The 26,572-nt window shown below is 38.5% G+C and overlaps 1 protein-coding gene across 2 annotated transcripts; it reads left to right on the top strand.

The window, feature by feature from the left end:
• Positions 1-26,149, top strand: irf9 (interferon regulatory factor 9). 2 transcript variants are annotated; one of them, XM_079801705.1, is made up of 11 exons: positions 314-395; positions 1,751-1,790; positions 2,040-2,096; positions 5,213-5,335; positions 5,726-5,906; positions 8,630-8,769; positions 9,648-9,729; positions 9,838-9,900; positions 10,006-10,410; positions 25,102-25,214; positions 25,565-26,149. In XM_079801705.1, the coding sequence occupies exons 2-11, from the start codon at positions 1,785-1,787 to the stop codon at positions 25,685-25,687; spliced, it is 1,293 nt and encodes a 430-aa protein (XP_079657831.1). In that variant the 5' UTR covers positions 314-395; positions 1,751-1,784; the 3' UTR covers positions 25,688-26,149. The 2 variants fall into 2 exon arrangements, with proteins under 2 accessions (XP_079657832.1, XP_079657831.1); XM_079801706.1 differs by lacking the exon at positions 1,751-1,790 and having other exon boundaries at positions 1-395.
• Positions 26,150-26,572: the final 423 nt, after the last annotated feature.

Below are 26,572 nucleotides of genomic sequence, written 5' to 3'. Positions count from 1 at the left end.
ATAGCAAAATAATAATAATAATAATAAATAATAATAAAGGAGCGCCCCACACATTACGTCACGTGGTGGTACGTTGTTGGCCCAATCACAACGAGGAAGAGGATTTTTATTATTATTATTATTATTTAACAGTAAACGTTAGCAATGTTTTTATATGATGCCTTGGCTTTCGGCAAACAGAGGTACATATTTCGCGAATAATTTGTTAATTAAAACATTTCCGGATTTTCCAAAGAAAGTGTGATGTGAGCCGCTGAGCGCCCCCTGTTAAAGTGATAACGTTAGCAAACAGCTCAGGTCGCTCCACTGCTTTGCTTTCAGGAATTGTAAGTGCGATGGGCTGGGCAGACTGTGTTCTCCAGAACTGCTGACAGTATACAGGACTGAAACTAAAGGTAATCGAAACTACAAACAAACTACATAATAATCTTCACAATGTTTAAACAAAAATGCCGTTTTGTCCGCTAACTTGTTTATATAACGAAATAATAGGCTACATTGATTTTGCTGTGGATAGTTTTAGAAGAAATTGTTGAAATGATAAAATACCTTGTTGTATCTCTATTAGATTTTTATTTAAGCAGGTAATTGGATTATACTTTTACAAAAGTACTGTGAATGTGTCATAGAGTTATGGTAACGTTAGGCCTATATTAATAATAGTAGGGTAATTCATGATTGCAAATTAGTACCGTCGCTCCCTGTACGCGGAGTGGGCAGCGCGTGTACACTAGAGCTCTGTGAAAATATTTAGGAATCGTGTAACGTAGTCAAAATAAGATTTAATAACCAGTGCGTACAATTCATAACTATTTTTTGTCAAGCGTGCTTATAGGAACGGCTCCATTGATCCCTGTCGTTCCTAAGCCCCAAAAGCGCAGAAGAACAAGTTCAGAAACAAGTTCTCTCATTTCATAGTGCTCAAAACACATTCATTAATTCAGAAACTTTACTCGTACATTCTCTTCATTGTAGAGACAAAATGGGCACTCTATGAAAAAATATCTGACATGACCTAAAAATACGAGAAGTCTCTCAAACTGCTGCACTGACAAAAAATATTGATTTGTTATAAAGAACCTTTAAAGGGTTAGTTCACCCAAAAATGAAAATAATGTAATTTATTACTCACCCTCATGCTGTTCCACACCCGTAAGACCTCCGTTCATCTTCGGAACACAAATTAAGATATTTTTGTTGAAATCCGAAGCAATTTACCAAGATCCATTAATGTAACGTTACTAAAAACATATTTAAATCAGTCTATGTGAGTACAGTGGTTTAATATTATAAAGTGACGCTAATATTTTTGGTGCGCTAAAAAAACAAAATTACGACTTATATAGTGATAAACGATTTCAAAACACTGCTTCATGAAGCTTTGGAGCGTGCCGATTAAGGAGTCGATTCAGTGGTTCGGAGCACCAAAGTCACGTGATTTCAGCAGTTTGTCGGTTTGACACGATCCGAATCATGATTCGACTCGCTGATTCGATACACTCCGAAGCTTCATGAAGCAGTGTTTTGAAATCGGTTATCACTATATAAGTCGTTATTTATTTATTTTTTGGCGCACCAAAAATATTATCGTTGCTTTATAATATTAATATTGAACCACTGTACTCACATGGACTGATTTAAATTTGTTTTTAGTACTTTAATGGTTCTTGAGAGTGTAAATTGCTTTGCCCCCTATGGAGGCCTCACTGAGCCTTCGGATTTCAACAAAAATATCTTAATTTGTGTTCAGAAGGTGAATAGAGGTCTTACGGGTGTGGAACGGCATGAGGGTGAGTAATAAATTACATGATTTTCATTTTTGGGTGAACTAACCCTTTAAACAGTCATGACAGAAGCTCAACAAGAATATTAAGAGAGTCAGATGCAAACTTAAACATTACATTAAAATACACACAGAGGGCTTAAATTGTAAACTTGTACCATACATTTGGTTTTTACAATAAAAATAAATAAATAAATAAAAAAAAACATGGCATGAGTGTTTAGATAAGCATCTGTCAAATCAATGTGTTTTTCAGATGGCATCTGGAAGGATTCGCTCCACACGCCGTCTGCGCTCCTGGATAGTGGAACAGGTGTGTGTGTGCGTGCAATATGTTGAGTGTGTCAAAAGATCTGAGTTAATACAATCTTTTTAACAAAAGATTAGATTTGATAGTTTTTCATTGGAATAATGCGTCTTCTTTTTTCTGATGTTGTTAAATTAAAATGTATTATTGTAGTGTCATCTGTGTTGCATGGTGGTGTTTTGTATTAGTGTTTATGACACATGCAATTCTCTTTAGTTTTTATCTCAACTTGTGGAAAAGATACATGTGATTCATCATGTAGCTGTCTTGTTACCACTTGTAGTCTCCTTGTAGTCAAAAAATGTATCCCTTAAAACTCATTATTGATCACCAAAATGTCATATTTAAACTGCAATTTTTTTTAAATAGCTTGAATGTAACTCTACACCCTTGCTTCATTTAATATACACAGATTGTGAAAATACGTGAATATGCAAATTATCCCCGCCTCCATTCACTCACACCAGCTCAGAGATCCACTTGGTCAACTTTACTGTAGTAAACGCTGCACAATAGCAAGTGAAAATACTGATTTAATTCATGTTTGAACCAGAAACTGATTCAGAAGAAGAAGTGGAAGAGTGAATTATAGAGTGTTGTATACAAGTCAATGTATCAGAATAATAATGCGTCTTATGTATCACTCTCTACAACATTGGATATATAATGGTAATTAAAATGATTAGCCTTTGTTGACTACGTTATCAAACAGCTAATTATGTGTTGCTAATGTTACACAAACCATGTTCCCGTTCGCCATCTCAGAGTTGGACAGTTCCCTTTTTAAAAATCAACATCCTTAGAAACGCTTTGAAGAACTTAGAACGTCAGTGGAGAAAGATATAGTTCATCACAACCTCATAATATACATTTCTGTCAGGACCACTATCGTCAAAGATGATTGATTGACTATTAGCATACAGTTTGGATAGGCGGTATGGTTCTGTTCTGGGCAAGAACTCCCTGCGCATCCATACAGCCTAGCATGGATAAGAGCAGGGAGAGCGGCAATAACCCCCCTTAAGGTAAACGGAACAGAACCAACATAATGTATTGCAGCAGATATCATTAATGTCAATATTTAATGTACAAAATAATTGGGGAATTTAGTCCGATTCAAGGGGAATCAGAATACTAAATCCTGACTCGACGAGAGGAGTAGGGTAAATGAGCTCTGGGGAAACGCGATACCTGCTGCTAGTACTGAAGTAGTTTATATATGTATGCTGTGATAGACATCGTATTTCTATCGGTAGACGTGATCATCTGACAGTCAGCTGATGCGGAGCTTGACTAACGTTGCCAGAACTGGCGCTATGCTGGATATACATAATTCACCTGCTATATGGCTATATATAAAATATAATAAATAAAATATGAATATATATACCGGGATAACCTGTCTTCTCTTGAGTCTCCCCTGCTTCACAGCATAATTAATGATATAAGGCCCGCCCACATGTTGACATGATTGGTTACAATGTAGTTTGTAATGTAAGAAACACCAGCGATTTCAAATGCCGTTTTTGAGACGGGCTTTGGTAAACTGCAGTTTTAAGGAAAAAATACTCAGCAATGGTGTGGACTTATGAATTTGCACATGGTTTGGCTTAAAGCATATTAAAACCAACGCATAGACATATAAACAACGTTAAAAACTTTAAGGTGTATGTCATTATATTATAAAGGTAAAACATATAGATTTGAGTAATTTTGGTAATGAATTAGTAATAAAGTAATTTTGTTTAATGAAATGTACTTTTTTTTTCTTTTTCTTTTTTTACTGTAAATTTATCTCCAATCTGTAAAAATATAGAATGCTACCTGTTTTGGTCAAAAATTAGTTATTGATATTTTTGGGACATTCAAGACCTCCTTTATCATGTGGATAAGTATCTTGAGTCAATTCCGTTGTTTTATCGAGAAAATAATGGGTTGTCTTAACAGTAACTTCCAAAAGCCCAAGAGAAACCAAGGCAGAACACCGTGACACCAGTTCCTGTTCTTTGCCTTTGTTTTAGAAAGCTCAAATTGAGTTTGGATACTCTGCTATTGTTTAGCCGTTGTTTAGAAGTTACTGTGTCAGCCTGTAGTTACGGTATTCGGACATTGTTTTACTGTCCATTAAAGTTTGCAGCGTTTATATTACAGTGTAGCCTGTGTCATACATCTGTCTCTGAAGCACTTCTGACACACACACACACGATACCTGAAAACAAATAGTTGAGAGGTTTTTTTACTAATAGCGTTTAAGGATGGTTGAGATGGCTTTTGAAATGCCATGGTCACAATATTTTATACAGGTGTTACTATAATGATTTTGTAAATGGTAAACAGCAACCAAATATTGATAATGTGGAAGTTACTGCCTTTTGCCTTGGTCTGACTTCTCACTTTTTGCAGACAATACAAAGGCAGAGTTATCTGGCTATCACCAGACCAAGCTCAATTTAATATTGAACACTGGTCTGGTGAGTCTGCTATATATTTTCTACTGCACAAGAGGCGTGATAAACAAGCATAAATGAAACGACTCTGTATGCAATTGGAAAGTCCTTCAACCAATCAGACCACAAGAGGCGTGTTCAACGGGCAACGACCCATCGCTTCTCTATCCGTCATAGTGTTAAACCCGCCAATAGCGCGCCAGGTGGATAAGCCAGTCTGTGATTGGTTCCCGCAAAAGTGTAACAGAAGCAGTAGAAATTAATGTACAGGTTTCCAGATTGAGTTGCCGGGCTAAATCAAATCGCTGTTTACCCAGTCTAAAGGCAGAGTACAGTAACTTCAAAATAGGGGAAAACTTAAAAATCACAAAAATATTTTTTTAGTAGATCATTTTCATTACTTAAACAGTTCTCAGTTCCACACTCTAGCAAGTTAAGGTCTTTGGCCTTTGTAGGGCAGAATGTTGCTACCATATTTTTTTTACAGTTAAGTTCTGGCAACCACAGTTGCAAATTTTTTTACCATATATTTCATAGATTATTATTTATTTATTGTTATTTGCAGGCAGAGTATCTAGCTACCTAATATTACCTTAGGGTCTCAGTATAAGGGTCTCAGAAATAATAGTAATTATAATTGTTTCTCTCTTGTCTTGTGTGTGCTTTGGGATGTAGGTAAACAGTGGGAAGTATCATGGCCTAGTGTGGGACAACACTGAGAAAACCATGTTTCGTATCCCATGGAAACATGCAGGGAAACAAGATTTCCGAAGTGAGGAAGATGCAGCTATTTTCAAGGTGCAAATATTACACTATACATTTCTCATAATACAACAATTCATTGTGGAATTTGGCTGGCGCAAGCACTGGATCTTTTCACTGTCAATATCTTTTGTTCTGCTAGTATATCCATTTTTTTGTTTCCACCTCTGTCTTTTGTTGTATATCTTCTCTAGTAGTTCTTAAAAACAACTTCCCAAATGTGAGACAATGACTTCTAGACTTGCACAATTTATATATTCATAACCGAGGATTTCTAAATGATTATATGTTCATGATTAATTCATTTTCACATTAGTGATTATAATTCATTTGAATGATAGTTTGAGCAGTTATTCACTTATTTTAAGCATTCAAGCCCTTCAAATTTTGTTTTTGAAATTTTAATTTGAACTTTTCCGATGAAAGGCTTGGGCAGAGTTTAAAGGGAAGCTTTTGGAGAATGGAAGTGCTGACCCTGCATCCTGGAAAACTCGCCTTCGGTGTGCCCTCAACAAAAGTCCAGAGTTTAGTGAGGTCACTGAAAGATCACAGCTGGACATCTCAGAACCCTACAAAGTCTACCGACTTGTACCACTAGAAGAACAAGGTAACCAATGGATGTGGAAACATTTCTTTGTAATATTAGCAGGGTTGCCAACTCTCACGTATTTCACACTGTCAGTCTCTTTCTCTTACTCTCACGCCACCTAAATACATTTAATCACAAAATAAATTCCTAAATTTGCACACAAATCCCTAGCATTTTCCCACCATAATGGGGCTTGATTAGTCTAAAACAAGGGTGTCCAGTTCTGGGCCCACTATCCAGTAGAGTTTATTTCTAGCCCTAATTAAATACACCTGAACCAAAGCCACTTCAAGGCAAGCCTGCAACCTTAGCCAAAAAAAGCGCTACGAGGGTGTTTTTTTTAATGGATGTCATTGGAGGAGAGGCTTCACTATGCTGAATAAACTCCTTTTGTGAGCTTATCGTTTAATGAATTGACAGCCTTATCTTCCACATGTGATCCAATTTAGCCATTGCGCTTTTTCCAATGGTAGAGCCACAGACACTCATATCTATCAATAATAAGACCATCTATGCCTGAACCTGCAAATCAAGGTCTTTAGGACAACTATAAACTTCCAGAAAGGTGTGTTGGAGCTAAACTCTGCAGGAAATGGACTCTTCAGGAACAGGAATGGACACCCCTGGACTAACAGATATTCTTGGTTGTACTGGTCTAAAGCAGCAAGATTCTACCAATAAAATTGAGATTAAGATGTGAAAATAACATCTGCCAAGTGCCAGATGCAGATCATATGTTCTGTTTGGTTGGTGAATTTAGGATGTCACTGGCCACTAGGTGGATGAGAATTTTTAAATATTTAAATATGTGTGCTGTGGCAGGAAATGTCTGTCAGTAATGTCACTTACAGAAGTCGAAAACGTGTTAATAGCCTATGATAAAAGACACATTTTAAAGTGCCCCTATTATGCTATTTTAAAGACTCCTCATTTTGTTTTGGAGGTCTCCTGTAACATGTTTGCATGCATCAAAGGTCAAAAAACAGTTTCATTTTCTCATAATATACATTGCACTTCACCACATTTTTGAATGATTCTTAAACAACTTGACAGATGAATCAGTCTCTCTAAAACCCTCTTTTCTGCGAGCCTACTTCGCTCTGATTGGCCAGACAGCCCTGTCTGTTGTGATTGATTTATTGTGTACAGCACATGTTTCAGAAGCTAAGCGCCCATTACCATAACTGTTCTTCAGCTCCGTCCGGAGGCTTCCTGAATGCATCGATTGTACACACTGTAAAGACCGTAACAATGACTTTTTTTACCATATCAATCCAAGCACGAGTCCGATGATGAAACATTGGAAGAACTAGTTATTCAACCTGAACCTCCATCGCTAGGATGATTTAAGCAAGACGTTACTCAGTAATACACTACTCATTTTGAGGTACATTATGAGATGTTGGAACTGTAATTCCTGTTAACCATTAGCATTAACAAGTGTATGTCAATCAAAAAACCAATGTGTATTGGCCTTTATCTTTACTCAAAGTAGTAAAAACGACAGACAATCTGCATTAGTAGACACAGGTCTAGGTAATAGTGGCCCACAGCTGCTTAGCAGAAGTATTTCAGTAAGACAGTAATAACGCAAGTTAGCGGTTAGGCGGAAAATTACACAATATAAAACACAACTAGGGTACTAGGTTGTACTGGGTACTGACCCATCTTTCAAGAATAAGCATTTTGCGAATCCTGCGTTGAACTCAGAGATTTGATAAGCAGTCGTCAGTAAAATCACATGTTTGTGGACAATTTGTTCGAGGGCGGACAACATTCAGCATAGGCGGGCATTATGCAAATGTATTCTGTAGTGACAGAGAACTGTCACGCTGTAGGATTCAAAACACAAACGACTCGTATAGGCGGTTCACAGTCAATTCTTTCTTTTGGGAGACAATAACTTTATTGTGCAGAACATTTACATTCGCAACATTACATTCACACCGTTTTTCAAACTGCATGAAAGGGAATATTCGAAAAACCATAATAGACGCACTTTAAAACTGTAATTTTGAAAAGTGCATAACTTTAGTTGTTTTGGACGTCAAAGATGGACATTTAATTTGGGCAGGTTACCACATCAGGTGCCGTCAGAGAAAGGCTTTCCTCAGCACATAACTTACATACCGGTAACTCTTATGCGCATATGTACACATCACCGAACAACAAGCGAGTGTTTTCTTTTTTCTTTTTTAAATGAATTGACTAGTAAGAAATCTGACTGGCTGGCAAATTACCTGAGACCCCTCTGGTAGCTAGATTGTGGAGAGATTCATTTAAAGGTTAATTTAGATTAAATAAATGCTGATTAAAGTATTTGAATAATTTGCCTGGCAACCAATGTTGGCAACCCTGATACAGTCAATCCAACACGAGTATTCAATACTAGGGATGTCACAAGATGGCTAACTAACTGACTAGTCATCCAGCAACTGACTAGCTAGCTAGCTAGTTAGTGACGTTGATTAGTTTTTTTTAATGTTATGGTGAATTTAAACAAGTTGTAATATGTTATGTAGTCTGTTGTTTGTTCTGTTGTGTTCTGTTTTTTTTTTAGCTTTCTTAAACATCAAATAAACACAAACCCCTTCTACTGATTGATTATAAAAAAAAATGACATTTGAAGTTTTGCACATTCCTACAACTTTCATGAACAGCAAATTGTCTACAATAACTGCAATGAGTATGTAAAGGAATTACTTTTTGTAATTATTTAGTTTGTTTTCCTCTCATCATAGGAGTGGTAAAAGTAAAAAAAGAGAATGGACAGAAAGCAGTGAGGAGCAGCAGGAGGAGACGCAGCGAATCCGAGCATGATCCGCAGATTGAATGCAAAAAGATCAAAGAGGAGGTTGTTGTGCTCCAGCCCATCAACATGGTAAAAACATCCAGCACATCATTGTGGAGCTATGCTGTTCAAACTATATTTAAGATGAAATTTGATACATGCATGCTAAATAGCGAAAGCCTGCCTTAAGCCCCGTTTCCACAGAAATTACCCGGAACTATTTGTACCAGAAACTTTTTTTCTCCCAGACCTGCTACTGTCTGCGTTTCCACTGCGGTCTAAAGTACCGTGAAGATTAGGCAAATTAGTCCGGTGACGTAGGACTGCGTGCGACTGCTCCTCCCAGTCAGCGACGGACAGTAATCATTTTTGTGCAACACTGTCTACAACAATTACAAGTATAGAGGAGATTCAAGCTGTGCTGCTTTTGTTGGTTATGTATTGGTTTACTAAAGAGGTAATTAACAAAACAGCAGAAAAGAGACGAGCACTGATACTAAAGCGTATTCTGAAAGCTCGTCGAGCTAGATTTAAAGTAAGACAACATGTTATCAGCTATTACTGACATTGATATATCATATTATATATATATCCTATGCTCAATAAAGCCGGAACCTCGTTGTCGGTCCAGCCAGCGGTCGTATTTTTTATTGAACTCCATTGTTGCAAACAAAAATATTTATTGAACGCAAAACGCACCTTGCAAAAGACTAGGCGGTGGAAATAAAATGCTACGTGAGCTCAACCAATCAGCACGTTCAGCACCCACCCCCGAAAGTTCCTGAACTTTGAAAAAGTAGTACCTCGCGAACAGGGACTTTCGGAGAGGGAAATATTTACCCGGAACATTTAGACCCTGGTTCCTGCGGTCGAAACACACCGAGTACCACCCCAAAGTCCCTACTTCCTGGGGAAAGTTCCTGAGTCTATAATTAATTGAGCACTGTTTCCACTTCTGATCTTTACAGAGTGCACAGGAAATTGTCCCACATACAGCAAGTGAGATTACTTTTCAAGCAGGGGTGCAGACAATCTTCTTAAAGAGTGACAGTAATTATCTGATTTTACTCTATGCATTTTCAACTGTTCTTTTGTGGTTAATGTTGATGTTACTAATGCAGAGTTGTTGACTGACTTATTATTCAACACTTTCTTGAGGTGCTGAAGATATCCAGTTAAACTTAACAATTGAAACAGTGCCTATTTCAGAAGAAAAGCGAGGTAACTAAAAACAAAATTTGATTCATTTATTGATCAGAACAAATCTGATCTCTCAATTGTTTCATGTTTAACCAAACTATCGGCAAAACACTTTTGTTCTTTCAGTGCTGAACACTTTCCACATAACCGTGCACTACATTGGTCAGGAGGTTCTGCGGCGAGAAGTAAAGGGTAATGATGTTCGGATTGCTTACCTGCCTCCGTCACCTATCCCTCCGTCTCCACCGTCTCTGAGCGGCATTGGCTTCCATCGAATTCCTCTCCCAGACCCCCCATCAGACATTGTCGCCAACCCCAGCCTTGCTTCGCGCTTGAACGATCTTAACAAATTGCTGCCTTTCATGGAGCGGGGAGTAGTGCTGACCTCGACAGGAGGAGGAATCTATGCCAAACGCTTCTGTCAGGGACGGGTGTTCTGGAGAGGGCCGCACAACACCACCACAGGACCCTGTAAAATGGAGAGAGCAAGTGAGCCCACCCAGCTGTTCAACATGGATGTATTCAGGCAGGGTAAGTGTTTCACAAGCATATCTTTTGCACTGGAAAATCCAGAATAAAACACCTGAGTGGTCAACTCAAATTTCTATGTTCCCTATACTGTCCTTCTATGGCTTAAACGTTCATAAAATAGTTGTCAATTACAAAATACCACACACTTTCTTTGATCCAATGTGTAGGAGATCAGTCTAACAACATGATAAATATTGCACTACTGGTAGAAACGTGTTGAATCTATATAATTTTAGCTATAAGATTGAATGTTAAATCCTTAATAAAGGACTCTAGATGTGCGGAACTGAGGGCACAAGTCAAGTCAGCTCATTTATATAGTGCAAACAATATATATTGTTTCAAAGCAGCTTTACAGTGATAATAGGAAATGAATGGAAGAGAGATTGTTTTGGATGTACATCAGCTCTAGAAAAAAGTTATTGTCCAGCTAAAGTAAGTTTTTGATTGATTCATTTCCGTTGTAAAAAAATCATTAGCAGCGTTCACTTAACAGCATTCATAGAAAACCAAAATAGAAAACTCTCAATGCGTTTCTGGCCGCTCATCCGCACGGCAACAGTGTTTGGTGGCTTGAGAACGCAAACCTTGAAACAGGTTTTGAAATAGTTTTGAAACGATACTGTTATCATCTTAGTGTAAAGATGATAATGGTATCATTTCAAAACACAGATAAACACTCTTAAAAATAAAGGTTCCAAAAGGTGGTTTTCCCAGCTATGCCATAGAACAGGGCCTCCCAATTCCAGTCCTCGCAGCGCACCTTCCTGCTCTTTTTGTATGTCTCTTTTATCTGACAATCTACTGCCGCCTTCCAGGCAACCCGTAACCCGTGTTTTTCCAACCTTCTACCCGTGAAAGTGCACTGGAACGGCAGCCAAACCCGTGACTTCCCACCCGTGAACTCGTACTAGAGTGATGTACTCCCAGTTACGAGTTCTGACGTCACATAGCCTGCGAAGCAACAATGGCAGCCGTTTTTCTCCTCCGTTTCCCTCAAATAAGCAAGGAGTAAGCACCTTTGGCGATAGAAATGATTGTAAATGAGCATACACCCCGTACGGTCCGCCATGGTTTGTTTACATCTAGCTACCACACAATTCCTTGTGCCCAGGCAGTTTGGCGTGACTTTGCCTGGAACGCTACAAAGTCGTGAGTCGTGGTTTGAAGTTGTAATTTACGGGCTCAAAAACCTGCCTGGAACGCAGCATTAGTTGAGGGGTGGGTTCTCTTCGACCATGTGTGCACTGTGGAGTGGATTTAAAAGTGTATTTCACCATCTTAAGGGAGATTCCATCGAAGTGTTTTTTTATGCCACTGTTTGTGGGCGTAAAGTGCTTGAGGTGCAACATTTACAAGTCAACTATCACGTGTTGCGAATCAAAACATTTTGTTAAGTGAAGTGAACTTCAACAGATTTCCAGTGCTCAGGGAGCAGTGAACTCTGTGTCGGGACCCTGTCAGTTGGGACACACCTGAGTTCATGGAGCTCTCTTCTGACGAGTTGATCATCTGAATCAGGTGTGTCAGATAAGAGAGACATTCTGGGCTAATTCCAAACGGTGTTTTTGCACTCTTGAAGGAAAGGAGACGTCATTTGTAAGGGTGTTTCAAACTAAAGTGAAGAACTGAATTCCTTCACTTCAAATGACAAGTCCTTTAGTGAAGGGAACATGGTCACTTCAAGGAAGTAATTTAATTTATGGTCATGTGACCCTGGGTGGTGAATCCTCACGATTCATTTCATCTAGACATGGTGGGAGAGTTGGAGTTGAACATATAAACAAGAATAATTTGTTGTGATATACTACACACATTTTCATCATGCATTTCATAGTTTAAAAAAGTTTCATGCAAGAAATGTTTAATGCTTGACTTTTAAAGATGAGAGTCGATCTGGAACACACACACACACACACAAAGCAATTATTTATTTTTATTTTTTTGTAGTGGTAAAATTCCATGTGAAGCTAATGAGGAAATTACGTGGTCTTTCATTGCTCCCTTCACCAAGTGTGTTCCAAACAGCTTTATTATGACACGCAAGTGCCCTGCTCTCACCAAAGTCCCCACTTCAAGGGCTCTGCACTTCAAAGTAGGCATAGGGATGCTCACTTCCGATTGGAATTTGCCCACAAGGCCAAGGACTGGAATTGGGAACCTTTTTGAGTTTACCAAAGAACCTTTCAGTTAACTGTTCTTAAAAGAACCATTTTTCTTAGTGTTAAATGATTAGTTCACTTTAAAATGAAAATTACCCATGATTTACTCACCCTCAAGCCATCCCAGGTGTATATGACTTTCTTCTTTCTGATGAACACAATCAGAGTTATATTAATAAATATCCTGACACTTCCAAGCTTTATAATGGCAGTGCATGGGGTCCATTGAGTTTGAAACTCAAAAAAGTGCATCCATCCATCATAAATGGTCTCCACGGGGCTCTGGGGGTTAATAAAGGCCTTCTGAAGCAAATTGATGGGTTTTTGTAAGAAAAAATATCCATATTTAAAACTTTATAAAGTAAATTTCGTATTCAACTTGCATAAAAACAGTAACTGGTGCAACGTATGATGTCGAATGTAGAGTAGGCGTTGTAGCGACTATGAGTCAGATAAAATAATAACTCAACGGGGAACTGAATTAAAATGAAAGACTCGAATGACACTATATATTATAAATAATTCAGAATTAATGTTTACACCTTAACTTGTTGGTCCGCCGATATGTAAGAACTTAAAGGGGGCTCTGTTAAAGGGAAACATGTATATTTAGCTAAAATGAATGAATTAATGAATTCATAGGGAATTTTGAGAGTCTATTTTACAGCCGAGCAAATGACTCTTCTAGCGTTCATTTGAACGGGCCGTAAATATCAACTCTGCAGCGGATATTAATATCCGAACAATAGTGAAACACTATTTAACAGCCAGGTAACTTAGATTGGCAGTTCAAGACATTAAATTGATAAGCACATAACACAAGAACAGTTATCTTTGAATACAAACGGAACTTTATTGATTACTCTAACACATCAAACTAATATCTAACATAAACACACGCACTCGCACATTCACACGTTGCAGAAAGGAAGAAGGTGAGGAAAAGAATAAGTTCTAAGAGAGAGAAATTATGAAATCCTAAGCAATATATGCATTTATGACACATGACCTGAAGAAACCATTGATCAGTAATTTAACCTCCTATCGTTTCTTAGGCAGGGTTATTACATTTGATCTAATGCACCAGTTCAGCTTGGAATCAAAAAGGCGTTACTTGCGTTTGTGTTTCGCGTGTCGTCTGACAAGGGGGGGTTCCCTTTTCCTGGCTGGACAGGGGTTTTCCCGGATCTTTGATTCGCTGAAGGTCTGGTCGACGTCTGGGGAAGCCAACCACGTGGCGTGTTGGCGGCTGGATGAAAGTCTTGTGGGCGTTGTTTGAAGTTGGAGCGCGCTGTTAGAAACTCGTTGTTGAGAGACTTTTGCGGCGAAACTTAACAGAACCCGAGACTTAACGGAAATAAAATAAACTTTAAGTAAAAGAAAGGAAAGTGAGAGAAAAGCAGATGGCCTGAATGAAATCGTTGTTAACCCATTTTCTCTGTATTGGTCTGTCACGATCGTCAGATCGTCTCCTGGGAGCTCTCCGTTCAGAACTCACTCTGGTCAAACTGCCAGGACTTAGCTCATCTCTGAACTGCGAACAGGCCGCGAACCAGCTCGAACCGAACTGGAACCGAACTTGATCTAAACTCTGCACTGCTTCTGGTCTGAACTGTACAGAACTGAACTTTTCGTTCGTGTTCTGAGATTAAACTCAAACATTTGCCCATCCCCTGGATGGGTTCTGGCCAATTAGGCTTCAGGGGTGACTGTGTCTCCACCCCTCTCACAAAATTGGGTTAACTATAGAATTTAGTTTCCTGCTCTTAAGCAAAGAGTAAATTTAGACCTAATTTCTTACTATAAGGACATGATCAATTCTATAAAGATTTCATTCAGCTCATCTGTTGGATTATACCCATACGAACGCACCGGTACCAAACATGATGCTTTTTCATCCACTCATTCAATAGTTACATAATTGCATGAATTGGGAGTAATGTACATGCATAATAGTCACGTGTATCAGTTGTAAACACACTAACAAGCTATGTCGAAGGATATTTGAATGAAAGTCCAATAATCAGTTATTTGGTGCACTCCATAAGCTAACAGTTTCTGTGAGCTTGCTCTGAGTTTTAGCTGTCACATGGAGTTCTTTTACCGGTCATTGCAAAAGACAGAGGTCTGGTTGTTTCTTTGTCTTGTGACCACAATGGGTCCTCTGTCCTTCCTCGATAATTGAGTTTAGAGTCCATAGGAAGTCAGTTGTCCACAACTAGTAGTTCCGGGCAGAATCGAGCCCCCATCTCCCTCGTGATCGATGGTCGATTTCCTGGAGCTTAATTGTGCTTTGTGAACGGGGATGTTCATTTGATCGAATCATTGGAAGATTCATTAACTATGTCTGCACCCATAATTGCTACAGCGTTTTGAACTGCGAGAGGCGTTACACTTTCAGTGTAAGTTGAATATGGAAGGTCGGTCCGCTGGAAGCTAGATATTTTACTTTATAGTTTTAAATATGGATATTTTTCATACAAAACCCCATCGATTCACTTCAGAAGGCCTTTATTAACCCCCCAAAGCCGTGTGGAGTAGGTTTATGATGGATGGATAGCTTCAAACTCAATAGACCCTGTCACTGCCATTATAAGCCTTGGACACATCAGGATATTTATTAATATAACTCTGATAGTGTTCATCAGAAAGAAGAAAGTCATACACCTAGGATGGCTTGAGGGTGAGTAAATCATGGGGTAATTTTCATTTTAAATTGAACTAATTCTTTAAGAACATTTTAATAATTTAAAGAACCGTTATGCACTATAAAGAAGGTTTTGTCCTGTGGAAAGGTTCCACCACGGATGTTTAAGGTTCTTCATGGAACCAGAGATGCCAATAAAGAACCTTTATTTTTAAGAGCGTATTCAGCGTAATAACAGGTCCTAAATAGTGGTCCACCGATAAAACACCAGGGCCAAAATATTAGCGTTTTTTCTGTTTGCTCACATTCTCTGTCGCCATTAGTTTACTGTCTCTGTTTAACGGTTCTGTCTAATAAATTATATATATAAGTTATGTAAGTATAATAGCATTTACTTTTCTTTTCTTAGTAGTGGTCTTTGTATATAGAATTAAATCAAATAAAGTCATCAGCTTGAGGTAGAGGGGGCAGAGGAGAGAACTGCTGTGTGGGTGAAATGCTGTTGAGCTTGTTTTGGTAATATAATGTGTTTGCATTGTGTGGACATTGGTAGAAAAAGAGGAGAATAGTGATTGATACACCAAGGTCTGCAGAATTGTGCCATTACTGTGATAGAAGACAACCCATCTCGTGCCACAGGATTTTGGTCAAAGCACTCACCTTTCTGCTAGAAAGTTATTCCTTAAATCTTTAGTCCTGTAAGCCTTGTTCAGACTGTCAGTCCAAATCCAACTTTGTTCATATCTGATTGGAATCCCAAAAAATCATGTGAAATACAATTTTTACAAATCCGTTTCGAGCTACATTCATATATGGTTTGAAATCCTGTTCAAATCTCGTTTCCGGAAATCCGTTTTAGTCTGACCTAATGCTCTGAAGTAAAGAGTAAGAAATGCATACCTGACCTCAAGGAAATAAGATATATAATGCATAGCATTACGGGCTGATCTGGTTACAGAATCGCACCAACCCTTCTGCAACATCTCCTTAAATACCAGACCAAGACAGAAACCTCTTTCAAATGTATCCATGAGTTCAATGAGAATTTGCATTAATCAAGTCTCCAGACCTGTAGTTTACACCTTATTGAGGACAGGAGGTAATGACCAATTGGCAGAGGACACACCCACACACAATAAGCAAAATATCTCTAAACTCTTAAAACCTTCATTATCTTTTGCTTTACTTCTGTGGGAATGAGACCTTTGTACCAGTCGGACTGAGACGTTTCAAATGATACCAAACATGTATAATACTTGTTCACATTAACCCAAATAGATTTTGGGTGAATTTCAACATATGGAGGGGAGAGATGAGGGTAGAGGCAGTGAAGGGCAAGAAATGTAAATTAAGGCAATTCCTGGGTGAACAACTTAGTGTGATGTCGTCTCGGATGGGGACGCTAAATGCACAAGAGAGAGTTCAAATGTTAATTTTCTGAAACATCTTTTGTTTTCTCGGGAGTAGTCGTTCCTTAGCCCAGACGTCCCGGCATCTTACAGCCTTACACTCACACCACGTAAAAAGTAAACACATCAGACATTTTAGTAGAAAACATGCTGCAAGTTGTTGAAGAAAAGAGGTTGTGTTGTTTCGAAGTCCAGGTTAAGTGCAAAATTACAATACTGCTAGTTTGCCTTGTATACCCACCTCTTTGAATTTTGAGACCAGCGGAGACTGCATCACCTTTATTTATATAGTGCTTTATACAATACAGATTGTTTCAAAGAAGCTGTACCGTTATAAAACGAAAAATAAATAATGATCGATGATACAAACACAATTCAATTCTGCTGTAAAGCAGCTCTAAAAAAAGACATTAGTGTCAATATTCAGTTGAAGTCAGTTCAGTGTTGATTCAGTTCAGTTCAAGAACTGTGTAAAGTTCTGTGTAAAGCAGTGATGTCATTGTCTAGCTCTGTTCTCATCCTATAGTGTCAGCGCAATAAAATCAGTAATGCTGCTGAATATTAAGTGTCCCCAACTAAGCAAGCCAAAGGTGACAGTGGCAGGGAACCCAAAATCCACTGCGAAATGGAGAAAATAGTCAGCATTACACATCAGATTGTGGATTGCTCATTCAGAATTTTTCTTCCAGCTCCTTCTGCTTAAAGATTGGGATACATCACGCCAGCATTTGGTGGGAGAAGTTGAAACTGGCTACAGGGTCTGTGCAGAGGACTTTCTTTGGAAGTCTGGTTCTCACCCAGCTAACAGGGAACGTTCCCATAACTTTCACTAACAATGTATGTAAATGTTAGGACAAAACATTTTTTTAAATAATGTTTATGGAACGTTCTTATAACGTTATTAATAGTTAATATAGTTCTAACAATGTTCTCGCAAAGACCAAATGTTCTTAGAACAACATTCTTGGAATGTTCTTATGGCAATATTTGTACTTGTATGAAGGTTCTCATAGTGTTGAGAAAACATTCTTATAATAACATTCTTGAAACATTGTAATGTTAGTATTTGGTGAAAGTATTTGGTAAAAGTTTTCATAATGTTATCATAAAGCATTCTGAGTACAAATTGTACTTGATGCATTCCCATAATGTAGAGAGAAAACATTAGAACGTTCATGGAACATCTTTACAATGTTATTTTTACTTGAACATTCTCATAACATTAAAAGAAAACCTTCTTAAAACTTTCTCGGAACGTCTTTATGATACTATTAAAGGGTACATAACATACACAGTTTCTGCCAATCTCATGTTTATCTTGAGTACCTATAGCCTAGAAATCTAGACGCACCCAAGCGACAGCAAATATAATTTGCAGCCAAGGTCGTCTAGCAACTCTCCGTTGGCTTGCGAGCTGGAAAAACCAAACTCTGTACAGGCCAATCACATTGTGTATAGTCGGTGAGCGGGCTTAACATAATGACGGCAGAGTTGCGGCAGTTCCGCATGCTACTTGAAAACAAAGAAGCTGGCGAACAGCGGTCTTTCGAATCAGCTTTGGCCGCGACTCTGGACTTGTAGTTAAACTTTTCTTTGAGAAAAGAACAAAGAACGGCACTGAAGTAATTCTTAAAAAAAGGAAGGTGTGTTCGGAGTTTTGCCAACTGGATACAGCAAAAGTTGAATCTATCAACTAGCTCCTCTTCACCTTCGTCGTTGCTCTAGTTGGTTGTAGCGCTATCCTATTGCGTGCAGAGGGAATTTGAAAGACAACCGGATTGAGCCCTATCAATGGTGTGTTCCCAGACCCAACATCTTGATGTGGGTCTGGCTTGTCAGGCTAGAGTACCTATAGAGTAGTAGTGCATCCTTCATATCTCCGAAGAGTCTTTGGTTTTATCATATTTATAAAAGACAGATACACTGTACTGCTTATTTCCGAAAACAGCCGAGCTTGTGAAGGCATGCAGTGGGTGGGGCTAAAGAGTCACAAGCACACACATCTATGACACGCACACACACAATCCATCAAGGCATTATCCCTAGATAACTTTTGATTCACTATATATTTGTGTTGTTTACATTATATTGCCAACAAAACCACCTGTGGTTTCGACTTGTGACCAGGAACAAACAAACACACTTGCAGAACTCCGTTGCTGCTCCGGAAAAACAAACTACATCCTTAACTCTAGGTTATTTGGAAAGCCGAACAAGGTTATCTTTCCCTCACCACCAAAAACACACTTATTTAGTGAAATTGTTGATTTTGTGGTCTAAAAACAAAATAAAAGCGTTGCAGACAGCTACTGTAACCGAACGAAGCTCGTTGATGGGCGCGCCTCTCTGGTTAATGTGCACACACTCCGGGAGAAGTGCCCATACAAGGAAGTCTGCCCTTTATGATGTCATACAGGGCCATACTCGGAAAAAAAACTTTCTGAAACGTATTCAAATCCTGAAAGAGTGTATTTGGCACAGAAATACTCCATTATACGTCCAACTTCGTAAGTGGGACTCATGCTTTATTTAGAACTCTTGTGGTACAAACAAAATAAAGTCACACTCACAGCGCTCTCAATAACTCAGTTCAATATAACTTGTTCACTGCAATCTTTCTCCAGCTTTCCAGATCTCACAGTCCGCACGAGTGCCCAGTCAGTCTCTCTCCCCCTCGTGCTTGGTTTCCTCTGGCTTTATACCATCTCTCTGCGCCAATCACTGCAATCAGACACAAGTTTTTATAATTTGCACTTGACCTACTTACTCACCGCCACTCTCCCGACTCTCTCTCTTCGTGCAAACCTCGCCCCCTCTGCCACAACATCCTTGATGAAAACCTGCTCTAGAGTAGCCTGACGTCGTCATACTCAATTCTAGTCAGAATATGAGTCTGATACTGCTCCATTGGGCTGTGATTATGGGGCGTGTTTCAACCGAACCAGGAAAGACCTCAATTGGATAGACCTACAACCAATCAGAGCAATGGAGCGATGCATAGTTGTCAACAGAACTCAACTGTACGCACGCTGGAAGAAGTAGAAGAAGAAGATGAGTGTAAATGATCTTTGCCGGTGTTGTAAAAACAATTTAAGGATAGAGATACAGAGTGTGTTTGGCACAGAAATACTCCGTCATGCGTCCAACTCGTTTTTTACATTTATTTTGGCCTCTTTAACAGTGTAAATAAGTCAGAATGCTTCACAGATTATTCCAAAGCAAATATCTTAATATCTTCATGCTTTATAGTCACATTTAGCAGATTCACAGCTAACAGGTACCCTTCCCAGAATTTTGACTAACGTTCTGGCAAGGTTCTCTTAACATTATGAACAAACTTTCTTCCAGTAACGTTAAAAGAATGTCAAAGTTATCATGGCCCGTATTGTTAAAGCTTCTAAGAATCCTCTCAGAAAGCTCCTAATTTACCTTAAAAACTTATACTTAGGAGTCTTAGCTTGAGAGTGATTCAGGACCAATCTGAGAGCTACTCTGAGCGAGGAAAATATTAAAACTTTTATCTTAGTGAAGAGGTGGGGCTGATCCCGTTATATATATATTAGGGCTGTCAAAAGATTAATCGCGATTAATCGCATCCGAAATAAAAGTTTGTGTTTACATAATATATGTGTGTGTACTCTGTTAATTATTATTTATATATAAATACACACACATTCATGTAAATATTTAAGAAATATTTGCATGTATATACTGTATATACATTTATATAATCTATAATATATATAAATATAAATGTTTTATATATAAAATACAAAAAAATTCTTGTATATATACATGCTTGTGTGTGTATTTATATATAAATAATAATTAACGGAGTACACACACATATATTATGTAAACACAAACTTTTATTTTGGATGCGATTAATCGCGATTAATCTTTTGACAGCCCTAATATATATGCGTGTGTGTGTGTGTGTGTGTATACATTCTTATTTTTTTATTTACCGTTCTTTTAATGTTGTACTTAATGTATTTGATAGGAAATGCTGAAATTGCTGTAATTGTGTGATCAGTTTGCTTATAAAAGGTTGTGACAGACCCAAATCATCACTGCTGCATATTTGTATTGTTCCAGTTCCCAAATATGTTAATGTAGTGATTACTTCCATTTCTGGTGCTATGGAATTTCTGTGCTGTGTCGGAGATGTTAGCGTATCTCTAATAACTGCACAATCTAATGTGTAGTATCTTATTAACTCACTCATGCATTGTGTGCAACACATTTCTAAGTGAAAGTGAAGTGACGTGTGGCCAAGTATGGTGACCCTAACTTGGAATTTGTGCTCTGCATTTAACCCATCCAAGTGCACACACACCGTGAACACACACCCGGAGCAGTGGGCAGCCATATTGCTGCGGCGCCCGGGGAGCAGTTAGGGGTTCGGTGCCTTGCTCAAGGGTCTCACCTCAGTCGTGGTATTGAGGGTGGAGGAGAGCGCTGGTTATTCACTCCCCCCACCGACAATTCCTGCCAGACCTGAGACTCAAACCCGCAACCTTCCGGTTACAAGTCTAACCATTAGGCCACGACTACCCCACAGTCTTCTCCCTCTTTGCGTTTTGTCCATTTTCTCCTCTGCTAAAAAAACTATTAAGCCTCTTAAAAGTCCTCGCTCATACTCCTAACACTTTTGGACCTTAAGACCTCTTTTAAGGGTTAAGATGCTTTCTGAATTACTTTTTTCTTTACTAGGATTTTTTCTTTCATTTTATGAGGAATTCTAAATTCTTAGAATTTTGTCACTAGGAGCTACTCTTTGCATTAAGATTTTTGAATACGGGCCCTGGTCTTTAAAAAAGTTCTTAAAACGTTAGCACAGAAACGTTGTTTATACATAGTTCATGGCACAAATTTTTGGAATGTTTTAGTTGGACGTTCATCAAACATTTTTTAAATGTCACTATCATTGAAGTAAAGAAAACAAGTGCACATGCATAAGGAACAAACAATGAATGCAAGTTGTATATACAATAAACAGGCAAGCAGGTATAATAAACTGACTTTATTGAAGTCAATGCATTACACTAAGCAAACAGGACTTTAAACTTACCCTTCTGTACAGCATTTCATCTAGCGGTTCAACGGATCACAAAACTCACGGTTCAGATCATATTATGGTTTTTGATTTACGGATCGGATTTTTTTTTGGATCAGCAAGGAAAAAATATATTATTTGGGGGTGTGGGGGTAACTTTGTTTTACATTTATTACAAAGTTACAAATAAAGTAAGGTCTAACTGTAGTATTCAGCAATTCAGAGTTTGCATGCTATCTGACACGCGCCTCGCTCTGTGTGTGAATTACTAACTTGAACAACACTGAACAATGACACTATTTTCTTTTAGAGCTGCTGTAAATCCAAAATGAACTCTTTTTTGCATCACTTGTAAAGCTGCTTTGTACAATCTGTATTGGATAAACGCTACAGTATATAGAGTATTCACAGCGCTTCACTTTTTCCACATTTTGTTATGTTACAGCCTTATTCCAAAATTGATTAAATTCATTATTTTCCTCAAAATTCTACAAACAATACCCTATAATAAATTAACAAATTTGTTAAAAATATAAAACGAAAAAATTCACATACATAAGTATTCACAGCCTTTGCCATGACACTCAAAATTGAGCTCAGGTGCATCCTGTTTCTACTGATCATCCTTGAGATGTTTCTACAACTTGATTGGAGTCCACCTGTGGTAAATTCAGTTGATTGGACATGATTTGGAAAGGCACACACCTGTTCATATAAAGGTCCCACAGTTCACAGTCCAAGTCAGAGCACAAACGAAGCCATGAAGTCCAAGGAATTGTCTGTAGACCTCAGAGACAGGATTGTATCGAGGCACATATCTGGGGAAGGGTACAGAAAAATGTCTGCAGCATTGAAGGTCCCACCAGGACTCTTCCTAAAGCCGCGATCGGGGGAGAAGGACCTTAGTCAGGGAGGTGACCAAGAACCCAATGGTCACTCTGACAGAGCTCCAGAGTTTCTCTGTGGAGAAAGGAGAACCTTCCAGAAGAACAACCATCTCTGCTGCACTCCACTAATCAGGCCTGTATGGTAGAGTGGCCAGATAGAAACCACTCCTCAGAAAAAGGCACATGACAGCCCGCTTGGAGTTTGCCAAAAGGCACCTGAAGGACTCAATTCAAAATTCTCTGGTCTGATGAAACCAAGATAGAACACTTTGGCCTGAATTGGCATCTTGTCTGGAGGAAACCAGGCACCGCTCATCACCTGGCCAATACCATCCCTACAGGGAATCATGGTGGTGGCAGCATCATGCTGTGGGGATGTTTTTCAGTGGCAGGAACTGGGAGACTAGTCAGAATTGAGGGAAAGATGAATGCAGCAATGTACAGAGACATCTGTAACAAAGTTCGTATAACAAGCAGGGAAGACAAGGGTCGGCGTAACTGGGACTCGTGCTTTATTTATTAACTCAGTTCAATATAACTTGTTCACAGCAATCTTTCTACAGCTTTCCAGCTCTCACAGTCTGTACGAGTGGCCAGTCAGTCTCTCTCCCCTTCGTGCTTGGTTTCCTCTGGCTTTATACCATCTCTCTGCGCCAATCACTGCAATCAGACACACGTTTTTATCATTTGCAGTTGACCTACTTACTCACCGCCACTCTCCCGACTCTCTCTCTTCGTGCAAACCTCGCCCCCTCTGCCACAACATCCTTGATGAAAACCTGCTCTAGAGTAGCCTGACGTCGTCATACTCAGTTCTAGTCAGAATGTGAGTCTGACACTGCTCCATTGGGCTGTGATTAATGGCCGTGTTTCAACCGAACCAGGAAAGACCTCAATTGGATAGACCTACAACCAATCAACGGAGCGACGCATAGTTGTCAACAGAACTCAACTGCACGCACAATGGAAGAAGTAGAAGAAGAAGATGAGTGTAAACGATCTTTGCTGGTGTTGTAGAAAGAATTTAAGGATACACAGAGTACTTACCAACACGATCATCATTTTTGAAAGAAATAGTAAAGGTGAATGCATATACGAACAAGTTCTCCGATTAGGATTAGAACAAATTCAACCCAATTGCTCTTTGGTGACGTGAATGCTTACGTTACTGTTTATCATCAGTCCATCATCGTATAAAGCCCGCCCTGGCAATTTGATTGGTCCGAACAGCTCCTGTTTGGGCACAGTTGCTCCACAACGGATCAAGTCCAGACCGAATTTCCCAAACTCAATTGTTGTGGGCAGGGCTAAATTCTCTAGAGCGTTCTGGACCTCAGACTGTGGGTGAAGGATCATCTTGCAACCGGACAACGACCCTAAGCACACAGCCAAGATAACAAAGGAGTGGCTATGGGACACCTCTGTGAATGTCCTTGAGTGACCCAGACTTAAACCCTATTGAACTTCTCTTGAGAGATCTGAAAACGGCTGTGCACCAACGCTCCTCATCCAACCTGATGGATCTTGAGAGGTCTGCAAAGAAGAATGGGAGAAACTGCCGAAAAATAGGTGTGCCAAGCTTGTAGCATCATACTCAAAAAAGACTTGAGGCTGTAATTGGTGCCAAAGGTGCTTCAACAAAGTATTGTGCAAAGGCTGTGAATACTTACAGTATGTACATGTGATTTTGTTTTGATTTTTTATAAATTTGCAAAGATTTCAAACAAACGTCTTTCATGTTGTCATTGTGGGGTATTGTTTGTAGAATTTTGAGGAAAAATAATGAATTGAATTCATTTTGGAGAAAGGTTGTAACAACAAAATGTGGAAAAAGTGATGTGCTGTGAATACTTTCCTGATGCACTGTAAATAAATGTGACTTGACTTGGTTTTAGTGTACTACTACAGTAAAAATTCTTACAGTAAAGTCTTATCTGTTTATTTTGTAATTTAAACATTTAATTCACTTAGAAACTTTTATACTCTGGGGAAAATGTGTAACACATTTTTTTGGTACTTTAAATTTTGTTACTTAAAATCCATACCTGTGGCTGTAAGAAAGAAAGTAAAAGCTTACATTTTATATTTTTATCATTTTATGAATATAAACATAAATATAAGCTGGACAGCTTACAGCAAGAAAGTCCCAAACGCCTCCATGTTGCTGTTGTTGTTTTTTGGTGTCTAGGCATACCAACACAACGCCGTTGCCATAGAAAAGCAATGCAGATATTTCAGAGAATGAAAGGGACACAAAATCTGATCTAAAAGGTTGTGATACACAATGCAATTGGATAAACAAATGATCCAATTTGTACTGACAGTGTGAACCAGAGGCAATTGTGGCAAGGAACAAACAATGTTTTTGTTAGATATAGAATAAATTAAACAAAACTATGGGTCAGTTCTCCTGTGGCTATATAGTGTAAACATAATGTCACCATTAGCTAATTATGTTTCTTCCTTCTGATTCCCCAAGTTTTAACATGATTACAGTATTCATTTAGATTTTCTTTCCTCTTCTCAGAGTTGGATGCTTTCCGCAATGGAGGAAAAGAACCTCAAAGTGAGATCACACTGTGTTTCGGAGAAGAACTGTATGATGGAGATAACATCTCTGATAAACACATCATCATTAAGGTAAAGACCTGATGTGAAGTATAAGGGATGTATATAGACAGATGCTACATCTATGCTGTAAATGGATGCTTTAGCAGCTACCTGGAATACAAACGTTATTGAAAGGGTTAGTTCAGCTGTGTCATTTTAAACAAAAGTTGTTTTGCATAATGTCCAGACTGCTTCTTTGCAACCATAAAATTGAATGGGGCAATCAAGCTCATATTTTGACCATTTGTGTTGGGGCATGTTTAAATGTTTTTAATTGAAAATAAACATGAAGGAGAGTTTTTGAGCTATGGCAGAAGAAAACTTTTTTGCCAGAATTGTTGTTTTTGGGTGCACTTTTCATTTTCATTTGCTCCTTCCAGATCTCTCTCCCATGGGTTGAGTTGCAGATAGAAGAAGTCAAGACTCTCAGAGACCCTATTGCAATCCTCAAATGTTTGGCCAGCCAGTCTCCTACAGGGGAAGTGACGCTGAACGTTTGTTGAAGTATCAGAACAACCAATAACAAAACTCTTGAGATAACACTCTCTGCATTCTTGACATTAAGGATCAAAATGAAGAGACAACTTGTAGAAACACTTTATCGTAGGTAGTTGCAATTATTACTTGCTCAAATATATAGCCAGATAGCAGTTCAATATTTATAAGTAATACAAAGACGTGTCTTTGGTCAATGTAGCACTGTATGTCTCGCCACAAATTGTAATAAAAAAGCATGAAAAGTATTTTGTCGTTTGTAGATCTATACATATCCCATCTGGCCTAGTGGAGTCTGAATAAAGATAAAGAGATTCAAACGTATTATATGCATTAATAGCAATGTACACGGTTAACTACAAATGGATTGTTATATTACATTGTATATTTTCATCCAACGCTAATGTATCATTGAATTTGTCACTTTACTTTAATCAATGGCAATAAATGTTGTTGTCACTTGCCTTGTTCTCTGCTGTCGCAATCGTCATTGTTGAAACTGAGAGCTTAACTTTTTCTTGGATTCCATCTACAAAAAAATAAGTGTGAGGCTAATTGTTTGAGCTTATACCAACTTTAGTTATCAATAGCCATACAAAAACAAATAACCATGCAGGTATCAGGGGTGTCATGCATCTGTTTCAGAGATCCAAGCACTGAAGGTGCTTGAACTCTCTTCTTCTTCTTCGTCATTATCATCATCATCCCCTAAGAGTGTATGGGTGTTATAACAAGGCAATTTACGTTTTGGATCATAACTCTTGAGCCCCAATGGGGCAACAAAAAAAAAAATCGGTCCTAATTTATATTAAGTGACTTTAACTACTATGTACTAACATTTAAAGGAATAATTTGATACAATGCACTATTTGTGTACATACATGTATTTACAT

This window comes from Gobio gobio, assembly GCF_949357685.1.
Source record: "Gobio gobio genome assembly, chromosome: 20".
Taxonomy (NCBI): domain Eukaryota; kingdom Metazoa; phylum Chordata; class Actinopteri; order Cypriniformes; family Gobionidae; genus Gobio; species Gobio gobio.
The sequence above is the reverse complement of the archived record's forward strand: the minus strand, read 5'-3'. Positions and strand labels throughout refer to the sequence as shown.

Excerpts from the sequence above, each read along its gene's own strand:
- irf9 (XM_079801705.1), top strand. Across the intron at positions 9,730-9,837 it reads AATCTTCTTAAAGAGTGACA|GTGCTGAAGATATCCAGTTA; the intron begins GTAATTATCTGA and ends CACTTTCTTGAG. Across the intron at positions 9,901-10,005 it reads TATTTCAGAAGAAAAGCGAG|TGCTGAACACTTTCCACATA; the intron begins GTAACTAAAAAC and ends TTGTTCTTTCAG.